The sequence below is a fragment of the Sebastes umbrosus genome, chromosome 21 (genome assembly GCF_015220745.1).
Source record: "Sebastes umbrosus isolate fSebUmb1 chromosome 21, fSebUmb1.pri, whole genome shotgun sequence".
NCBI classification, from domain to species: domain Eukaryota; kingdom Metazoa; phylum Chordata; class Actinopteri; order Perciformes; family Sebastidae; genus Sebastes; species Sebastes umbrosus.
Window position 1 is genome coordinate 2,532,475 of NC_051289.1, and position 18,552 is coordinate 2,551,026.

The 18,552-nt window shown below is 38.3% G+C and overlaps 1 protein-coding gene and 1 long non-coding RNA gene across 4 annotated transcripts in view; one reads left to right on the forward strand and one right to left on the reverse strand.

The window, feature by feature from the left end:
* The window catches only part of avl9 (AVL9 homolog (S. cerevisiase)), a 30,895-nt gene that overhangs the window by 8,394 nt on the left and 3,949 nt on the right, over positions 1 to 18,552 (forward strand). Inside the window, exons 3-15 of the mRNA XM_037756963.1 lie at positions 2,614 to 2,699; positions 3,636 to 3,707; positions 4,076 to 4,165; positions 4,269 to 4,335; positions 5,271 to 5,311; positions 5,398 to 5,436; positions 5,532 to 5,601; positions 6,944 to 7,419; positions 7,854 to 7,988; positions 8,082 to 8,301; positions 9,598 to 9,715; positions 10,411 to 10,464; positions 18,185 to 18,273. Coding sequence (XP_037612891.1) covers positions 2,614 to 2,699; positions 3,636 to 3,707; positions 4,076 to 4,165; positions 4,269 to 4,335; positions 5,271 to 5,311; positions 5,398 to 5,436; positions 5,532 to 5,601; positions 6,944 to 7,419; positions 7,854 to 7,988; positions 8,082 to 8,301; positions 9,598 to 9,715; positions 10,411 to 10,464; positions 18,185 to 18,273 — 1,557 coding nt within the window. The remainder of the gene's footprint in view (positions 1 to 2,613; positions 2,700 to 3,635; positions 3,708 to 4,075; positions 4,166 to 4,268; positions 4,336 to 5,270; positions 5,312 to 5,397; positions 5,437 to 5,531; positions 5,602 to 6,943; positions 7,420 to 7,853; positions 7,989 to 8,081; positions 8,302 to 9,597; positions 9,716 to 10,410; positions 10,465 to 18,184; positions 18,274 to 18,552) is intronic.
* LOC119480578 lies at positions 14,180 to 18,262 on the reverse strand. 3 transcript variants are annotated; one of them, XR_005204959.1, is made up of 3 exons: positions 18,135 to 18,262; positions 17,214 to 17,486; positions 14,180 to 15,878 (listed from the first exon to the last, which is right to left on the reverse strand). It is a non-coding gene; the product is annotated as an uncharacterized LOC119480578 (long non-coding RNA). The 3 variants fall into 3 exon arrangements; XR_005204960.1 differs by having other exon boundaries at positions 17,214 to 17,459; positions 18,135 to 18,235; XR_005204958.1 differs by lacking the exon at positions 18,135 to 18,262 and having other exon boundaries at positions 17,214 to 17,774.

The following is an 18,552-nucleotide window of genomic DNA, read 5'->3' on the forward strand; positions in this document are numbered from 1 at the left end:
TGGACTCGCAGCTTGCTTCATTTCTGCTCTTTTTACTTGTCGTTGGACGAGTTGAAGCTGGACAGTCCTGCAATAAATAATGTTCTTTGAGTGTGCTATTGATGTGCACTATTGTCCCACAATGCAATGCTCAAAATTAAGTGGAAGAAATTCTTATAGCTGCAAAATATTAAAACAAATTGCTCGAAAAAGATCTCACAAAAGAGTTTTCTTCTTTTGACGTTGAATTAGCAGTGCGGTCCAAATTCTTCCATCAGTGCATGAATGAAATGTACCTTGATTTATTGTATTCTAACTGTAAACACATTATATAGTACATCCTGTATCCAATTAGTATGCAAGGATTTGGGACAATATTTTTCTGGATAAGACTGCCGGCTAAATTCCTAAAAAAACAAATGTTTAACCCGCCTCTACCTCCCCTAATCGGAGGATAATTATCTCTATTCTTTATAACAATTATTGTTTTAAAGATTCTCTTTTCCTCATATAAGTAATGTTATCATAAAGCTAAACATAAAAAGTTAAAATAATTAAGTTGAATGCCTCAGTAGAGAAGAAAAGAAGAGCAAGTCTCAACCAAAGTACATTCAAATAAATCTAATATATGAGTTGATTATATCCGTTTATCACCTTTTCTTATCCTTTGATAATCTTGCAGCCTCTCAGATTTATCTCTCGACATCTTAAAGACCACTCAACCAAAAATAGATATTAACAGAACCACAATTTCCCCTCAGCAGACCCTTCTTCCTCAGCAGCTTTCAGAAAGCAGAATCACTTCTCGTGTTGTAGAAACGTGAACGTGAACTGTAGAGCAGAGTTGGAGGCGTCCCGCAGCCGTGGCTTCGGTCCAGATGCCCCGTCGCTGCCCAGCCTGGACCCCCGCCTCCCTCCCCAACCGGCTCCGGTTAATCTCTGACGTCCAAAGTCTAACCTTTGTGGCTCTGCTGTCGTCTCTTCTAACCACATTATGAAACCCTTTTCATCCTCTCCTCAGATGGAACGAAGGCTGATAGTTGTGGCATTTACTTCACTGCCTCTTTGCTGTTTCTCCCAGTTTGTTTCTGCTGAAAAGAGCTTTAGGCAATCTATGATGGGATGGTAAAGTTTGTATTATTGAGCAGTAAATACATAAAAATCAACGTTACCGACTGTTTTCAAAATCATAGCACATAATGTTTCAGGTCGATTTCCTATATTTCAAGTATCAGTTTCTATTTCTTTAACTATAAATTAAATTGCAGAGCACTTTAAATTTGAGAGTCAGCTGCCAGAACAGCATTATATTCAAGAGCTATATTTTTGGGAAATAAAACCCTGGAGACAAACTTTTATTTTGCTAAAAGGATGATGTGCTATTTGGTCATTTATTGCAGCAAAAAGGTCGATGTCTCAGACGTCCAGAGTGTCTTTAAATGGATCTGTTTGGAAGACAGACCCTGTTTCGAAACAGCATGACGTCACTCTCAAACTAAATGAAGTGGACTAGGGCTGCAACTAACGATTATTTTCTGGTTTACACTGATGTAAAACAGTCTGGGACCATAAAATGTTGTGTTTTTGCTGGAAAAATGACTTCAACAATTAATCGATTATCAAAATAGTTGCAGGTTAATTTTCTGTCGATCGCCTCATCGTTGCAGCTCACTGCGATATCTACGTAAAGCACATTTTAATTCACGGTTTTAGTTCATTGTGACAGTCCTGCACTAAATAACGTTTTTTTTAGTGTGCTGTTGATGAGCACTATTGTCCCACAATGCAATCAAATGCAATCAAATGGAGGAGCTTCTTACAGCTGCAAAATATTAAAACAGATTGTTCGAAAAAAAGATCTCACAAAAGAAACATTTACATTTCTTCTTGTGAATTTAAATTGGCAGTGCGGTCCAACTTCTTCCATCAGTGCACAAATGAAATGTACCTTGATTTCTTGTATAGTAACTGTAAAAACAGTGCAACTAAAATGAACTGAAAATAATTTTTTTCTTATGTTTTGTGTGCAAAAATCCTAATTTGTAAAGTAACTAAAGCTGTCAGATAAATGTTGTGGAGTAGAAGTAAAAAGCAGCATGAAAAGATGACTGTACTTTAGTAGATGTGCTTAGTTACAGTCCATCACTTGTTGTATTTGATGGGCTAAACAACTGTAGAACAACTCGTTTTGGTTCTCTAACTGAAGAAGTCAGGGATGTTTAAAGGTGGTAAAGATAATCTGCTGATCAACAGAAATGAACACCATCCACTAATGAATAGCTTGTAAATGTTGGCAAGTTGATCCAGTTTGGCAGCTAACGGGCTGTTTGAAGCCTTGCTATGTTGGAAAATATTCACTTCAATGTCTCTCTTTTCTCAGCTTGTCCTCTCCTCTTACACAACCATCCTCTCTGAACCTGTATCTGACTGCAGGTGCACGCATTGCATTGCATCCTGTTACTTGCGTTACTTATGTAACTGTAATCAGATAACTGAATTTATGAACAGTAACGTGCTACAGTAATGCTAAACTGTGCTGTCTTTTGGTTGCAAGATGCTCCTGATGGATTCTCCGTACGAAAGAAGGAATGCATGATATTGTATATTAATGTGGCTTATGTTGTTGTTTTGCAGACACTGTGTTTTTTCATCTGCCGCCCTTGAATGAAGACATGAAGTGTGTCTACGGAGTTTCATGTTATCGCCAAATAGAAGCAAAGGTCGGTTATATATTAATTTGATAAGAAATTTCTATTATTCCATGACTTTTCCTGATGTTTTAGGTTTTTACCGGGGTATCGGTATCAAGTTATTTAGGCAGGTTGTCGTATTAAAGTTAGAATTTTGGTATCGTTGCAGCACTAAACTGCTGTACAGATTTTTTTTTAAATACAGTTAAGTAATTATAACCACATTAAAGTGATAAATAACTGTAACATTCAACTAGGGAAACAGTGAGATAAAGCACCCCAATTTTTTTGTTTGTCTCTTTTTATAATAAAAATATTTGTTGTATTATTTTTGTTATATTTTTATATATTTAATAATTTTTTGGCCTTGTTTTCTTAATTTTTTTTGCAAGTACTTAATAATTTATTTAATATTCTTATTCTTACTTTTTTATTCCTGTTTTAATTTTTGTACTTTTTTGTTTTTTGACTTGCTGATACTGTATTCTTATATTTTGTGAGGATGCATATGTATTGATATTGTATCATATGTCACTGACCATTATTATGTTGTGTATATGAAAATTCAAACAAATAGATCACTAAATAGATAGATCAATAGAAACACTCCTCTTAAATCCATAAATGCAAAAGTAGATATGGGTATAGTTATATTAAATATTTTGTATTATATATGTCTGGTTAGATTAATACTGAGCTGTTATATGACAGTCACAGATGGGTGTAATGGGTCCAGGGGTCCACCTACTTTAGGCCATGTAGTGTATTTACCACATCTTCTTCTTCCTCTGTGTTCTTGATTTAATCAGAAGGAAATAAAATGACAACATCCCCTGTTTCTATTTTTGTCTCTCATGACATCAGTTTTCATGAGGTTGGCTGCAGAGCCAGTAGTCACACGGTGGTCTTATGTTTATATATTTATATTTTTATATATATATTTTAATGTTTTGAATCCCTCTTCAGGCCCTGAAGGTCCGACTGGCTGACGTCACCAGGGAGACGGTTCAGAAGAGCGTCTGCGTCCTCAGTCGAGTGGTGAGTCAGTCAGAACATGATGTTGTTGTTTATAACAAAACAATAAGATTTCAGTCTTCAGCAGCTTTTCATGCTGGAAGTAATGAATTCAAGAGTCACTCGCCACGATCACGTAGGAAAAGATGGGAGAATCCAGAAGTAAATTTCTTTTTTTCATGCGTCCCCACAGAGATTTTTTTCTCCTAGGAGAGGATAAATGAGGACAAAACTAGAAACAATAGATCTCAGCATGTCTGGCCATTTCCTAACAAAAAGAGGATAAAGATAAAGATTTGATAGAGTGTTGCTCGTCCCTGTGAGCAGAAATTGTCTTGCAAATGTTTTTTTTTACTGTGAATGACTCACAAGATGTTTCTTTTGATTTCCAGCCTCTCTTCGGTCTGCTTCAAGCTAAACTACAGCTCATCACGCACGCCTACTTCGAGGAGAAAGACTTTTCACAGATCTCTATCTTAAAGGTGAGAAATAAAACCATCTGTTTACCGTTCTGTTTAATCGCCTCCACTCAACTTCCTGTTTCCTCCTCCTCTTCCTCCTCCTCCTCTTCCTCCCACCCTGCAGGAGCTGTACGACCACATGAACGGCTCTCTGAGGGGCTCGGCTCTGGAGGGATCACAGGTTTATCTAGGTGGGTCCAACTCTCGTTTCATGCGTCGGTTAACACTTTTCAGACATTTTGCATGTCGCAGCTGGAAGGACAAGTTGTGTGGTTTTTATTTATTTGATTTTCATGTATTTTAACCCTCTAAAAACGTACCTCCCATGGGCGCCGAGGAAGATTGTTGTTTGCATGATCCTGTTTAAATCCATCTAAAATAAAACCATAATAGCAGAAACTAAAGCTTTTGTCTTTCTCGTCCTCACGTAGTACGTGACGTGACCTGACGTGACCTGACAAAACTATCAAAACGCCTTTGCACTCGATCTGTTCATAAAAATGAGCATATTTCAAAAACTAAAAAATATGCATATTGTTGAGTTTTAGAGTGTTAAGAAATATTTTGGATCAATAGTCCATGTTTTGTTTGTATATTTAGTAAATTTTTTTGAAAGAAAACGTCCTATTTTTGTATTTTCTTTTTAAATTTATGACACAATTTCAATACTTTTGTCAATTATTATAGTTTATTGACTTATATAACCTTTTAGCTTAGGTTGTACAGATTTTAGGGATATGAAGCATTTGAAGATACTCCAAGAAATGACATCACAATAAGCAAAAATACCAATGTAGGCACTGGCGAACCGTTTCCGTTGTAGAGTTCAAAGGGTTAACTCAATAAAGTATTAAAGTATTAATAGGAAAAAGACAAAGGGTTGCAAACATATGTAGTTTTATAAAAATGAAATATTAGTATATCTTTTGCCTTTATGAGTATAACTTCTTCTATCACATACATACTCACTAAAGGAGTAAAACAGTGATTCAGAATGGTTTTGTTGTTCCAGCGATGCAGATATTCTATAAAAAGAGCATGTTTGTGGTTATTGGCCGTGTGATTGTTGTTCTCTGAGGCTACAGTCCTCATTTGTTGATGCTCTGTTTGTTTTTCTTCCCCTCAGGCTTATCACCAAGAGATTTAATACTGCACTTTCGACACAAGGTAGAGAATTACACAACAACGTGTACACTGGTAGTGTGATAGTTGTTTTGAAATACCAATAACTATTTTAATTTTTACCTTCGTAGGTTCTCATCCTCTTCAAGCTTATTCTGCTGGAGAAGAAGGTACGTTTAGAAACAACTCTTTTTCTCCAGTTTCTAGCAATGAAGAACTTGTGAAAACTGACACTGAATGTCTTTGTTGTTGTTTGTGTGTGCAGGTCCTGTTCTATGTGTCTCCTGTCAACAGACTAGTAGGAGCTCTGATGACAGTTTTATCACTGTTTCCAGGTCAGCAAACTTCAAACGATCTTCTCTCCTCTTGCACATTAAATTCAGCCTTTGTAAAGATGATGCACAAGTCTTATTTTATGCATCTGTACAGGCTGGGCGATAATTCTGATGATGAAATCATATATCAAAATATTGTGATAATAAAATAATAATAATAGAACATTTTATTTGGCGGCACTTTTCAGGACACCTTACAAAGATAAACTGAATACTTAAACACATAAAAACAGCCAACAAATAACATTTATTTTTTTACAATTAACACTTGAAATGATGACAAGGTAGTTGAAAATGTAAACCATACTTTGGTGTTTCATTTTTATCTCCTTACTTAAGATTTCATTACTTTTTTTTTTTTTTTCATTTTTAAAAAAATAACCAAAACACTGACAACGAGGACGATCTAGTGTAGATAATAATGAGAATAAATATAAAACTACATTTAAATCATACCCTCTAAAACTAAAAAGAAATCAGGTTTGAATTGAAATCACACACTATTTCTAAGCTTGTTTACAAGATATTTATTCAATGCTGATCTATAGAGGAAAAACATATAAAGTACATTTTTGGATGGATGAGAAAATCAACACTGAATGGTATTGCTATCGACTCTTCCAGCACACAATTATGTCATCTTAATTGATAATAACAAGCACATACTGACTCGAATTCCTCAGAAAAAATCTGACCATTTGGCACTAAAGTTCATAATTAAATGAGAAAATACTGAGTGCTTTTCATTCGTCAAGTATTTATTTATTGAATTATTAGAAAAAACATGCTGTATCGTGAGAAATGATCTATATCGGGATAGAACTTTTTGGCCATATCGCCCAGCCATACTTCAAACAAAAAATATGTTAACATAGAAATTGGCAAATCATTATCAGGTCAGAATGTGTTGATAATAAACCTGGTTAAATCCAGGTCCAAGTTTAAAAGTATGGAACTATATTGTTAGAAAATATAACCATTGAGTAGTGTGGCTTCATCAGCAGGTGTTTAAGATGTGTATCAGTGTAAACACAAACCAAAGTCTTGACATAACATTTAGGAAAAACAAGCACAAAACTCATAAAAGAAAATGGACACTAATATCACTAATGTCTTTTATTGCTTATGAATTAAACTTTCCATTCATAAAAGGAAGAATGTGTTATTTCTTCTTAAACATCTTCAAGTCTTGCTGGAAAAATCAGGAAATGCAGGATTATAAAAACCTTCCAACGAGCCAAACAGAAAGCCAGTAGACAGCTAAAAGACTAAATGGATTAGTCGTGATTAAGTGGATTGAAATGAAATGAAATGGCTGTGACATTTGATCTGATTTGTGCAGGTATGATCGAGCACGGCCTGGTGGACTCGTCCCACTACAGGCCAAAGAGCAGCGTGTCGGAGGACCTGACTCTGGTGGAGAGCGTCTCCGGAGCCGAGGAGTTCGTCTCTGTGTCCGTCACCGACATCGCCAGCACCGAGCTGGAGGAGACCGGCCAGCCCGCCGCGGAGTCTCTGTCCTTCGGGAACAGCACGGAGGGGGACAACAACCACCTCCTCAAACCGCCGTCACGCACCTCCCCGGAGTCCTCGGAGAGCGACTGGGAGACTCTGGACCCCAGCGTGTTGGAGGAAAGTCCCAAAGAGGCAGCCGAGGGGAAGGAGACGACGGAGCTCCTGGACGCCTTCGACTCCAAGCCGGGGACGCCCATCACTGTGCAGCCGCAGTCCGCCAGCGGTCAGGGAGGGGTCACCCAGGGACTCGTGTCTGGTCTGGAGGAGGATCAGTTCGGCCTGCCGCTACCCATCTTCACTAAGGTAACACTCACACTCATTACACCTGAAACCATCAAGTTCTGTCTTTTTGGGATGTCTTATTTTGGGATATTCAGTTAAAGAACAACATGCTGTCACCAGAAAGGTACCAGACTTTGGTTTAATTTTATATTAGTCTATAACTTTAACTCATATTTCAAACGGTAGAGAGCTCGTTTTGGACATCAACTCTTAATGTGTGAACTTTCTCTGTTCATCATCGTGTTTCCTCACACAGATCAATATTAGTTTATACATAACCTATAAATGCTCACAGCTCAGCCACCCTCTCATCAAATACTCACCTGTGTGTGTGTGTGTTTTGAGTTCCAGCAGGATATTAGCTCAGATTTAACAGCTTCTCTTTTGTCCTCTCGGTGTGTGTGTGTCTGCCCGACACTCGTATACACAGTGACCTTTGCCTTTTTTGTTGCCAGGGTTACCTGTGTATGCCCTACATGGCTCTGCAGCAGCATCACCTCCTGTCAGACGTGACGGTGCGCGGCTTCGTTGCTGGGGCAACCAACATCCTCTTCCGCCAGCAGAGGCACCTCAGTGATGCCGTCGTCGAGGTAAGTCCTGCACGTATATAAAGCATTTTATTTTAAGAGAAAAAGTTAAATATTGACAGTAAATACTGTATGTTGTTGTTGCTGTTGTTGTAGGTGGAAGACGCTTTGGTCCACATCCAGGACCCCGAGCTGCGTAAGATCCTGAGCTTGACGACGGCCGACCTGCGTTTCGCCGACTACCTGGTCAAACACGTGACGGAGAACCGCGACGATGTCTTCCTGGACGGGACGGGCTGGGAGGGAGGAGACGAGTGGATCAGAGCCCAGTTCACCCTCTACCTCCACTCATTACTGTCCTCCGCATTACAGGAAGGTGGGAACTGCTCTTTCCCTCTCCATTCATTCATTCATTCATTCATTCGTTCGTTCTTTCATTGTCACTCTTCCCTTCCCCCTTTCTTCATTTTGTTTTTTAGATCATGCTTTTTATTGTTTCCTTAAGAAAAAAACACTACAACTACCTAAACCACAACAAATAAAATAATATATACATATAATAACAGATAGTAACTGTAAATTAAAAAATAAAGTATTCAAAAACAAAGGTCAGAAAATGGTAGTGATAATAATGATAAGAATAATAAGAATAATATTATAAAAAATAGAAAAATAAAAATAAATAAAAATAATGAAATAAATATAAAATAAAAATTATGAAATAAATAAATGAAAATAATGAAATAAAAAAATAAAGATAAATAAATAAAAAAACAGATAATAGTAATAAAAAAGAAATATAAATAAATAAATAAAAAGAAATAAATGAATAAAATTAATTCACACACCAGATTCCCAGCACCTACTTATATCCCTGTCATCCCGCCACCTGCACAGGATGGATACAGATACATAGTGTGTGTTTAAAGCATGTTTACAAAGGAGAGAATAAAACGGACTATAAAAATAATGAAATGATATGAATATAATTAAATAAAATACAAGTTAGTTTCAGTTTCCCTGGAATTTGACAGAAACGGTTCCCAGATTTCTAAGCAGTTTATTTGTTGTTTATCTTATAAATGAGTTATTCGTGGGACGCTGTTTCCGCTGGAGTATTAAGCCATTCTTGATAAATTTGAAGGTTCAGCTTCTTTCCGTTCCCTCTCACTTCTTCATTACGACGCTGTTTTACTTAATTGCTCATTAATGGGTTAGTTTAATCCTGAGTATCTGCAGGCTATAGAAAAAGTCTTTAAATACATTTGATCTAAATTGAAGTATTAAATAGTTTTAAGTGCAGTCTCATTTGTTTTTACCTTATAATGATGTTCATTATTAATAAATCCTAATGGCTTGGCTTCATGTAATTTAAAACACCATACATAGTATATAGTACATACACTAAATATTCCGCTCACTCACGTCCTCCTTCAAGTTATGATGAGTTGATTGTATATTAATACTCATCTCCAGAGACATTACTAATCATGATGGGCGCTGTAATCATTGCGTCGTGCACACACACACACACACACACACACACACACACATACACACACACACACACAGTGATCGTCGCACGTAATCAGCTTTGTAGAGAAAATGTCAGTAAATCCAGTTACGCTGATTAATCGTGTTCACTGACTCCAAACAATCTCTGTTTTTTCAGACAACGAGAGGCTGCTGGCTGATTACGGCGCGCCTTTCGTCGCAACCTGGAAGATCACCCACAACTACCGGGTGTGGTACAGCAACAAGCACCCCGCCATGGCCGCCATCACCCCGGGGTAGGTGGACAGGGGGGACAAATCATGAGTAGAATCTCTTAAATGACGTAATTTTAGCTGGCATCTAAAAAGTATTTACGTTCACTACTCGGCAACAACAAAGAGTCGAGGAAACAAATGTCATTTATTTCAGGTCTTTAAAGTAATACTCAACCCCCAAAATGATCATTTGTATATCAATTACTCGCCCCGTGTTACCTTGAATTCTTGAAAAAACGGGTTCGATGAATGGAAGTAAATGGGGGCCGCGTTTAAGAACAGCAAAACTATATCAAAACTAGACGTCCAGACGAGTAGCCCGTCTGCACAAGCGTGAGACTGTTTATGCAGAAGGGTTTTAAACAGTCAGGCTTTAGGGAAGATGCATGTGTTTGGGAAGAGTGAAGAAATTGATATAATGAGTGATAAGAATGAGTAATTGATATACAAATGGTCATTTTGGGGGGAAAGTATTCCTTTAAAAACTATATAAATGTGCTGAAAAGTGGGGAAAGTACTGGTGTTCAAATCAAAAACATTCGTCACTGTTAAGAATGATCTTTAAAGTTTGGAGTGCAGTGGCCTTGTTGACAGGCATGTTTCCCCAACCATTAACTAAACTGGTCTGATCCAGTATGGATTTGTCAAAGATGATCATGAATATAGAAAAATAAATACAATGAAATAGAAACTTGTACTTTTCTTCTCTGTTGTAGACACCCGTTCCAGGGCCAGTACAGCGTTGCTGATGTGAAACTACGACTCTCACAGTGAGTTCTCTTTCATTCCTCTCTCATCTCCTGCTATGTGCCATTACAATACATGCAACTTTATTATTCACTGCGGTGGAAATGTGTCTTTGACTACACCAGCAGCATATAACACTGCAGCTTTAAGACACAGAACATCAGAAACAACATTTAAAACATAACTAACAAGAGATGAGGGGGACTCAGGTGCGGTGCCGATTCAGCCGCAGAGCCGTGACCTATTTATTTTTCTTCCAAACTTCATGGTATCAGATTATTTCCTGTAGCTCAGGTGATGTCGTGCTCATCAAAACATGCATGTTGCTGCCCTCATGTGGTGAAAATATGACACTGCAAAGATGAGATATTTGACAGGTTGAGCAGTAAAACAGAACGTGGCTTTCACTTTATTTCAGTCTCCTACTCCTTTAAAAAAGACAGTGTAAACATTTACTATAAAACCTCTAAATTAGTGGTAAATTTCTAACTTTATTCAGTCATTTAAGAACATTTTTCCCTACTTTGGCTCGGTGTTTGCTGTCAGACACCTGTGTTTTTTACTTTGAAGGAGAGATTTTGCCCTTAAACATCTGTTAAAATGTTAACAATATGGTTTAACATCGTATTCTGTTGATTCGTGCACACAAAGTAATAATTTAAGAGCAAGAATTAAGTTGTTTAAAAGGCTAAATTTGTGTTTTTGACACTGATTAGGCTCCCTGAAAAATGAATGGATCCCTTCAAAATAAAAGACTGGATAAAAATCTAAACTGGGAATAACTTAAAGAATATATTTGTGGGCTGGATTTAACAATTAATTCTTGTTACAGGTATTAACTTAAGACCAAGAATTATGTTTTTTATGACCAAAAATTTGTTTCTTATGTTGATTAGGCTCCATACATCCTGGACAAATAGATTCCTTCAAAATAATAGACTGGATAAAAAAAAATCTAAAGAATATATTTGTGGGCTGAATTTAACAATAAATTCTTAACATGTATTATTTATTGATATGTCTCTACATATATTGTATTATATATTGTAGCATTATGTACATAATTTACATGTTACATACTCACTTATATCTATTTTCTTATATTTCTCTGTGCTTTTATATAAGAGCAACTGTAACATCCTAATTTCCCCCTCAGGGATCAATTAAGTATTTCTGAGTTTAAGACCCCTGCTCTAAATAATGGTTCAGCAAGTAAAAACAGTTAATTAGTGAGGAAAAAATAATAAAAAAGTCAGTTAAATTGTTATTTAAGTCTCTAAAAGTTCATACATTACTGCTGCTGTCTGGTCTCAACTCGTTTTAGACCATTAATGATTAAATATCCATAAGGGTAACAGGCTTAGTGCACTCTGACACCCAGCTGTGAATACTTTATGGATACTGTATGCTACAGAGAGCAGCAGGCGGTGTGTTCGGGTGCTTGCGGTGGCATCGAGGGTCTCGTATCGGCTTTAAGTCATAAATTATGAGCAAGTTTCATTCTCAAAAACAGAGCTGGAGACTTCTTCAGCTTCAGCTCCGGTTTCATTCCAGGAAGTGTGGATGAAAGGTGACTCCGTCCACAGCTGGAGCGCCGCTTCTCGTGTTACGCGTCGGATAAATGCTGCCCCCACCACCACACACACACACACACACACACACACACACACACACACACACACACACAGCTGAGTGTGCCTCCATCCTTAACTTAGCTTTATGATGAGAACCCGGGCAGATCTGCCTCGCTCTGGTACTCGGAGCTCTCACTTTACCTTCAGGGTGTCTGGTGACACGGCCGCCGTGAACTTTGTCGTAAATCCTCAGTAAACAAACACACAGACAAACAAACTGGAGGAAACCTTAAACTGGTTTTAGTTTACTTTAACTGTGCAACATTTAAATCAGAAATGGGAAGAAAAGATGAAATTCTCTGATAAAATATTATGATGAAAAGCCCAAAAGTGAGACACATAAGGTAGAATAAAAAGTAATTAGTTTAGATTATGATTGCATTTTTCATTTTGGTATATGAAACTCATGTCAAGATGTTGTGACAACAAGCCTAATACTGATGCAAGCTGTGACATTTACAATGAAACAATTCAATTAACAATTTACTAAATCATTAATATTAATCTAAAATTGAATGAACTGTTTAATATTGCAACCGATTTTCTTTTCAGTGATGTAATAAGGTGTCAAAATGTGATTAAAAGGTTCCACTAGATGAGTCGAAATGTAAGAAATTGACTCATATAAAACTTTTATTTAATCAGGTAACTGATTGAGATTAAAACCTGATTACATGTAAAAAATAATATAAGATAAACAATAATATACAATATTAAAGAAGGAAGGGAAGACGGAAGGAAAGAAATTAGGGAGGAAGGAAGGTAGTAAAGAAGGAAAGAAGGACAGGGGGAGGAAAAAGGAAGGAAGTAAAGATGGAAGTATATGTAAAGAAGGATGGAAGGAAGGAAGGACACAAGCAAAGAAGGGAAAGGATGGGAAGGAAAGAAGGAAGGGAAGGTGGAAAGAAAGAAGGAAAGGAGTAAGGAGGGAAGAAAGGAAAGAAGGATGGAAGGAAGATAGGAAGTAAGGATGGAAGTAAAGATGGAAGTACATGTAAAGAAGGATGGAAGGAATGAAAATAGGAAGGAATGACAGAAGCAAGGAAAGATGATAAGAAAGAAGGAAAGTAGAGGAGTATGGAAGGAAAGATTGTAAGAAGGAAGGATGGAAGGAAGGAAGAACAGAAGCAAAGAAGGAAAGGATGGGAAGGAAAGAAGGAAGGAAAGGTGGAAAGAAAGAAGGAAAGGAGTAAGGAAAGAAAGATTGAAAGAAGGAAGGAGGGAAGAAAGGAAAGAAGGATGGAAGGAAAAAAGGAAAAAAGGAAGTAAGGACAGAAGTAAAGATGAAAGTATGTCTAAAGAAAGATGGACTGAAGGAAGAAAGGAAGGAAGGACAGAATCAAAGAAGGGAAAGATGGAAAAAAAGAAGGAAGGTAGGAAAGGAAAGATTGAAAGAAGGAAGGACGCAAGGAAGGAAGAACAGAAGCAAAGAAAGAAAGGATGGGAAGTAAAGAAGGAAGGAAAGAAACATTGAAGGAAGGAAGGAAAGTAGGAAAGGAGTAAGGAAGAAAAGAAGGGCAGAAGGAAGAAAAAAGAAAGTTAATTTGTTTGTGACCTTTAATAGACCTTTTCATTGTCATTCTGTTGCTAGGGCAACAGCTTTGGTCCAAGTTTACTTCCTGTTAGCTGCTGCTTTAACTAACATTGCAACAGGAAATACAAAAGGACCATTCAGAATGTTTTATGTTTGTTGAGTTTAAAAAAGTCTTAAGACCAAACGATTAATAATCAACAAGGTTATTCAGTAATGAAAATTATCGTTAGCAGCAGCATTAAATGTGTTTTAAAGGTGCATATTAGAAAAGTTGTTGATTCTTTGTCTCGTGAGAGGATTTGAAAAGTGTTGATCTGGTCAGAGCTGCCTCCTCCGTGGTGTGTTCATGGACCAGGAAGGGGGTGAAGGGGCATGGCTGGCTCTTAAAACTCTGGATGTAGCCTGTATGGTGGTGTTAGAGGGGTGATGAGGGGGGTGAAGGGGGTAATGGTTGGGGGGTGATGAGGAGGGCGATGAAGGGGGTGACGAGGGGGGCCTGTAGGCAGGAAGTTTGGCACTCAGCCACCGGAGTCTTCTCAGGAATAAACACATCTCACTTCCTGCCTCAGCTTTGTGTCCGAGCAGGGCTCTGAACAGGAGGGGATTCAGCCGGTGTGGAAAAGAGTGTGTGTGAGTTTTTTTTTTTCCTACACGTGTTCGCTAAGCGGCGGAGACGGCAGATAAACAGCTCGGTCTCCACGGCGACCTTGAACATCAGAGACGAGTGTTTGTTGACTGTAAGAAGCTTCGCAGACTTGCATCTCTGAGGGATGTTGAAATCCTCCTCCCAAACAAAAAGAAAGTTACTATAAAACCTCGAGATTAGTGGTAAATCTTTGTTTTTCAGTTAACTTTATTCAGTCATTTGAGAACATTTTGTTCAGTGTTTGCTCTTCGACACCTGTGCTTTTACTTTGAAGGAGAGATTTTGCCTGTTACTCTTTTGAACCCCTTAAACATCCGTTAAATATTGTTTAACGTTATGTTTTGTTGATTTGTGCGCACAAAGTATTAATTAAAGAGCACAAATTAGTTTTTATTCTCCTCTTGATGCTGATTAGGCTCCGTACTTCCTGAAAAATTAAAGGATCACTACAAAATAAAAGACTGGAGGAAAATGTAAACTGGGAAAACTGTATTTTTTAGAATGGATAAGAATCAAAACTGGGAATAACTGAAAGAATATATTTGTGGGCTGGATTTAACGATTAATAATTGTTATAGGTATTAATTTAAGACCAAGAATTACATTTTTTTAAGACCAAAAATGTGTTTTTGATGCTGATTAGGCTCCGTACTTCCTGGAAAAATAGATCCCTACAAAATAAAAGACTGGATAAAAAAATCGAAAGAATATATTTGTGGGCTGGATTTAACAATATATTTTTATTATAAGTATTATTTAAGAGCAAGAATTAAGTTGTTTAAGAGCACACATTTGTTGATTAGGCTGCATACTTCCTGGAGAAATGAATCCCTTCAAAATAAAAGACTGGATAAAAGAATAAAAGAATATATTTGTGGGCTGGATTTAACAATAAATTCTTGTAATGTCGCTAAGGGGCCTGATCTTAGGGGGGTAGGTAGTTTGAGAGCCCTTCTCTTAATAATGGTAAAACCTCAGTGGTGTTCTTGGAGGTCTGTTATTAACCAGAAAAGACGTGAACATGGAGCTGTTTTCCTGCAGCATGAGGCTTTGGGGGGAGGAGGGGGGACACTGGAGTTAGTGGGACAGCCTGGTGTGATGTTTTGTCACGATGCTGGTTGAGAAAGTAAAAGCAGAAAGCTGAGTCCATCCACTTTGCTGCAGCTCATCACTCTTTGTCCCACTGCTGCTGCTGCTGCCCTGCCACCTCTTCTCTATTTAAAAAACCAGGCCCTACGCTTGACTTCCTTGTGAATGTGCTGTGTTGCATGTGTATTATGGAAGCACTGGAGGGAAGGGGGGAGGTGGGCTAAACACAGCCGACCCTTTTCATGTTTCCTCGTCATCGGTGCTGGACAAAGAGCAGCCGGTGGCAGAGATGTTCTCAGGAAAACAAGAGTCATGTGACGAGGCTGCATGGCTGCAGGCAGACTCTCGCTGTTAGAGGATCTTTCTTCATTGTCAGCGTACCACACTGCGCCGCATAAGGAGCTGTTTATTTGGGTCAGCCAGCGAGACGGAGAGTCAGTGTGTCCTCTCTGAGTGTACACAGTAGCTCAGGGGAAATACTGCTTTCTGTTACCATGAGGTCGTTGGAAGCTTTTTTCGGAGGCTGGGTGGCATCTGAAAAAAAAAGTTTAAATATGATCACAGTGTTTCCATTATTCCACCCGAACCCTCAACAGCTTCAAAGTTATTAACATTTTTTTTCCATGCTAGAGAATGTCACACGTTTACAATATGTTGAGCAAGACATTTGAATCAAGGTTCTAGATGTGTTGTGCATTATTTTATACACATTTGCCATGTCATTTAGATATATTTCAAAGCTTTGAGATCTTGAGGAGAAGTTAAAGGCCCATTCTGGGATTTCTTTAGTACAACAGAGAAGATATTTCTCCATAAGGTAGCCTATCATAAACATTTCCAGAGGGTACATATATGGTAAATATAATAGATTTATGATAAGGTCTATATAAAAAAACTAGTCGAAAAAGGTAGAAAATGAATATATGTACACCATTTTTCCTTCCCGATACTGATTTCGATACCTAAACTTGCGTATCGACTGATATCGAGTACCATTGTGATACCAGTGCATTAAAAAACTGATCCAAACCAGACCCAAAGATGGCGCTAGCTTCCGAGTTTACTTACAGTGCGTATGTGGCCCACTGAATATGCACAGCAGGGTTTCTGCCGCTTGCTTGAAGTTAGACTTCACATTGTGATGACGTCACAGATGTTTAAATCGCTTTTCTCTGATGAGGAAAGTTTTACAAATATAAAACCTCCATGGATCAAAAATTCATAATAGAAATAGTCATAATTGACTAACAGTTTTACAGACGTCACTCTTACAGTGGTGGTCTGTGGGGAAAATGCTTTTTGGGCCGCAGGGGGATTTTATGCTGCAATACCGCAAATAGACACTTGGAAGCAAGGCTGAGCGGCGGCGCCGTATCCAAGTCTTACTATACAGTAAATCCATGATCGGGTAGCGAGTGACATGTGTTGCTGTTCCTGTGTAGCGTGATAAATGATATAACGTGATATCGGACCGGTGCACAGACACGTCGATACCCGATCCAGCATTTTTTAGGCTGTATCGGAGGCATTTCCGATACTAGTATCAGAACAACTCTAGTAAAATCAATAACATGATAATGAATAAATAGTTATATAAGATATTATAAAACAATTTGTATTCCTAAATATTCCACATTATGATAAATAAGTGAGGAAAACCAGACAATGTTGATATCTGGAAACTTAATCGGTGCACCAGTGGCATGTGTAGAATTGAAATAGTAAAGGAAAAGACATATTAAACACACAGACTGCACTAATGTTCACACGGTTTGTCTCATTTTCCTACAAACCAAATGCCATCAGAATAAATACACCTAGTGGCTTTAAACTGAATGACAACAACAGCACTGCTGCAGGGTCTCTTACTTTGAAAATAAAGACAAAAGGAAGTTGGCACAGCGAGGACAGATTCCTGGTGGACGTGCAGCCGTGGAGCCGGGTCATTGATCCCTAGCAACAAGCGCCTAGCAACCAACAGCAGCTTGTTTGGTGTCCCCACGAGTTGATGGCGCCGCAGGACATCCGTCCGTCCATCCGTCTGACTCCAGAGACGCCTGCAGAAGCATCGAGCTGTGTGGTGCCGGTTCACGCTCTGCTGGTTTCATGTTGATGCTGTAGTCAGATAAATACTGTATCTGTCTGCGGTGTGGAGGAATGACAGCAGTTATACCAGCAACACACACACATGTCTCACTTTCTCTTTTGGTTTTAGGTTTCATACACAGACTTTACAAGCTGAAAGTCTCTTTTAGATTGACTCTAAATCTTGGCTCTGACAGGTGCTTTTATTTACCTATCATTGAATAATTAGGAAGAGCATCATATTAAAGCTGAACTCTCTTTTCTTCCTTCAGTATCTTTGCCCAGATTAAGTAATTGGCTGATTAGAGGGTGTGAAGGCAGCTGCTGACACATGTCCTCCTGCTACTGTTTGCCCACATGATGCAGGAGTGAGATTCCTGCTGAATGTCAGCGGGGATCCATGTGATGAAAGGTTGCATGTTGGACTCACACCAGACTACTGTTCAGATAAAGCCGCATTTAGCCGTCCCATTTGTTGTGAAACATAGCTTGTTTCCGCTCTCAGGTCAGCTCTGATCATCAGATACACCACCTGTGACTGCTGCTCAGCCTCTGCTGATGTTACATAATCCTCTCTGTAACAGGTTGGCGCAACATTTAGCAACGGCACTTTTTGTGTAGTTTTGTTTCCTGGACATGAGGAAGAATTCCTCTAATGTCACACCAGAGATAAGAGGGATCGAAGGGGAGTGCATACATACATACATGGTTTGTTAACCTTTTGTTTTCTCCTCTCCTTCTTTGTCCACTTGCAGCTCCATGCAGAACAGCGAGAGAGGGAAGAAGATCGGAAACGCCATGATGACCACCAGTCGCAGTGTGGTCCAGACGGGGAAGGCAGTGGGTAAGAAAGCAATCAGGAAATTAGATGTGTGAGGGAGGACATTATTCAAGGTAACACCCAATAAATAAGCTGAAAGGGATCAGTGTCTTGACCAGATCAACAACATATTTCTTATTAATTAATCATTTTGTTTATAATTAGTGAAATATTCCTTCAAATGTTCCCAAATTTACAAAAATATAAAACAGAGTAAATGAGTAAATCCTCAAATATGAAAAGCAGGAATCGGCAAATGTTTTTGTTTGTACGTTTATTAAAGTTGATTAATTTAATTGGTCA